At 36.7% G+C, this 2,634-nt stretch overlaps 1 protein-coding gene across 1 annotated transcript in view; it reads left to right on the top strand.

Moving 5' to 3' along the window:
• The window catches only part of Pi15 (peptidase inhibitor 15), a 45,272-nt gene extending 42,990 nt beyond the window's left edge, over positions 1 to 2,282 (top strand). Inside the window, exon 6 of the mRNA XM_010611258.2 lies at positions 2,217 to 2,282. Coding sequence (XP_010609560.1) covers positions 2,217 to 2,220 — 4 coding nt within the window. The 3' untranslated portion in view covers positions 2,221 to 2,282. The remainder of the gene's footprint in view (positions 1 to 2,216) is intronic.
• Positions 2,283 to 2,634: the final 352 nt, after the last annotated feature.

The following is a 2,634-nucleotide window of genomic DNA, read 5'->3' as shown; positions in this document are numbered from 1 at the left end:
GTATATATATTCATAATTTTCTTTCTTTCTTCTTTTTCTGTTTCTGGCACTAGGAATTGAAACCAGAATGCTGGGATGATAAGCATACACCATCATGTCTAGCTTTAATTCTTACATTTTATCAGCAAAAATGAAACTGACTAGCAAGCTCTTAATGCATGTCCTGCTGATGAACAGAGCTGTTGTAAATCTGAATATATGCCCCATCTTTTATCTTGAACAAACATTCAAAACATTATAATCATCTTTTCATTGTAGATATTTATTTCTATTTAATAATCTGGTTTTCCATATATGGATCAAGATTTATCAAAAATTTTAGTGAAAGGAATTCTATCCTATATCTTGTATTTAGATAAATTAAAAGTAATTATTATAATTTTTTATTCTTGTTTTTACAATGCCTGATGTGTAGGTACTGAGTGAATACTAATTGACTGTTTGATCGATCGATTGATTGACTGAATGTATGAGTGAACCACCACTGAATTCATTGTTTCACTAATAAATGCTTAATCTCAACCTAAAAATGATTCGATTCTATGTCAGTTTATCTCAGTCTAAATACAGTGATAATTATTTTTGACTCCAGAACTTCCAAATCTACCCAGAAGCATTACTGACTCCATAATGAGTCTCTGTTTTTATAAAAGTAGGAAACTGGAAATTAAGAGAAAATCATATTTAAGCTGTCATGATTCAGATTTTTACAAAATAAACAGAAGAAAGCAGCCAGTGTTTTGTAGGAATACAGGAATGTATTGAATTCTGTATAGGGATGGTGTCAGAGGTGCAGAGGTAGATCAGGTAGATTATGAAAAGAATGCAAGCAAGATTTTCACCAAATGGAAGGGCATTTCAAGCTGAAGGGATAACAGGCACCGATAATGAATTTACAAAATTTACCATTCATCAATGAGTGAGAATTCTTCTCGGACCTCTGTAAATTTTTGTAACATTCTAAAAAAAAAAAAAACAACAAAACTCTTAAAGGTGCATTTAGTTCACTTGCATTAAGAGCATATTTACTAACCAGCTGATACACATCACACCTTAACTAGTAAGAGTAGATATTTTTTCCCTCGACATGTTAGCAATATCTAACACAGGTTAGCCACTCTATCACTTGCTCTTTCCCTGTATTCAATCACATGTTTGTGAAATTCTTGACAGTCGACTTTGTCTTGATGAGAAGAAATCCATTATATTTTTATCAAAATAAACTAGCGTCAAAACCGTGTGTCAGTTAAATAAAGATGAATTTTCACAGTTAGTGTGAATCATGTTAGAAATCAATGATGAAAGGGCTAAAGAGCATTTCAGTTCCATCTAGGAGGGAGGAGCATTTGAAGGCCAGGACCCAGAGAATATGGGAAATCTAGGGTTTCAGGGGATCATTTGGAGTTCTGTTAGCATATAGCACCCATGGCTCTGGAAGGAAAAGAAAAATGTTAGAGTTGGGATCAATGTTTGGGCTCACAGAGCCCCACATTAGGACTCTTGAGTATTTCTAATTCAACTAGAAAGTGTGTGTGTGTGTGTGTGTGTGTGCCTGCGTGTGTTCAAGCAGGACTGAAATATTTACTGATTTGGGCAGGAGTTTCATCATTCATAAAAAGAAAAAGAAATTAAGCATTAGTTACTCATACTCCGACTGTTCTAGTGCTATCTTTGAAAGCCTTGGGACTAACAAAGATACAAAAGTATCCTTTAAAGGACAATCACAGTTTGGCAGTCCCTGTAGTACATCGTGATGACCACTTCCAACTCTTCTTCTGCTGTATTTTTCTTCATGATACTTACTACCAAAGAGCAAGTGATATCATTATGTGTTTGTTTCTAGCCTCTTTCTCCTTCTAGCATGAGTTTCATGCCCTTTCTTCCCTTGTTTCCTTCCTTCCTTCCTTCTTCCTCCCCCTCCTATTCTTATTTCTCTTTTCCTCTTTATTTCTCCTTCCTTCCTCCCTCAACCTCCCTCCACCTCCCTTCCTTTCTTCCTTCCTTCACGTGTTGAAGGATTGCTGGAAGCTGTTAAAAAATTATGGAAGTTACATGTACCATCTCCGTCCCTCTCTTTTGCAGCACTGAGCACTGAAAACTGAGGGATGAGGGACAAATTATTTATCATTATCTGAAGGATTTGAAACGTGACAGCAGATAATGTAGGATGCATAGTTTGTGATATACATTATACTTCTGCTTATTTTTCTGTTTAGTTGACTACAAATGAAAGAAGAATGTCAGAGCCTAAAAGAAGAGGATGAAGGAAAACAAGAAAGAAGAAAGAGAAGGAGGAAGGAAAAGGGATAGAAAAAAAGAGAAAGAAAAGGGAGGAGGGAGGGGTGGGTAATGGATAGGAAGGGAAAGGGAGAGGAGAGGGGAGGGGAGCGGAAGTGAGGGGAGAGGAATTCGTTCTCTTACTTAGCCAAACTTGGGAGGCAGCTAGGTTGGCAGACAGCCAGCCCAGTCGGGTTTTTGCATTCCATGTAAATACTCAGTTTACTCATCATCATTTATAAAAGCAGAACGGCTTAAAATTCAGGGTCAATTAGCTATTGCATCTTACCAAGAGAACTGGTACAAATCTGGACATTTCTCCGGTGCCACAATTTACCTTGGCTGTTCTTATCCGTT

The sequence above is a fragment of the Fukomys damarensis genome, unplaced genomic scaffold (assembly GCF_012274545.1).
Source record: "Fukomys damarensis isolate Sample0158 unplaced genomic scaffold, DMR_v1.0_HiC HiC_scaffold_5, whole genome shotgun sequence".
Lineage (NCBI taxonomy): Eukaryota > Metazoa > Chordata > Mammalia > Rodentia > Bathyergidae > Fukomys > Fukomys damarensis.
Note: the sequence above shows the minus strand (reverse complement) of the source record. Positions and strands in the feature narration are given on the sequence as shown.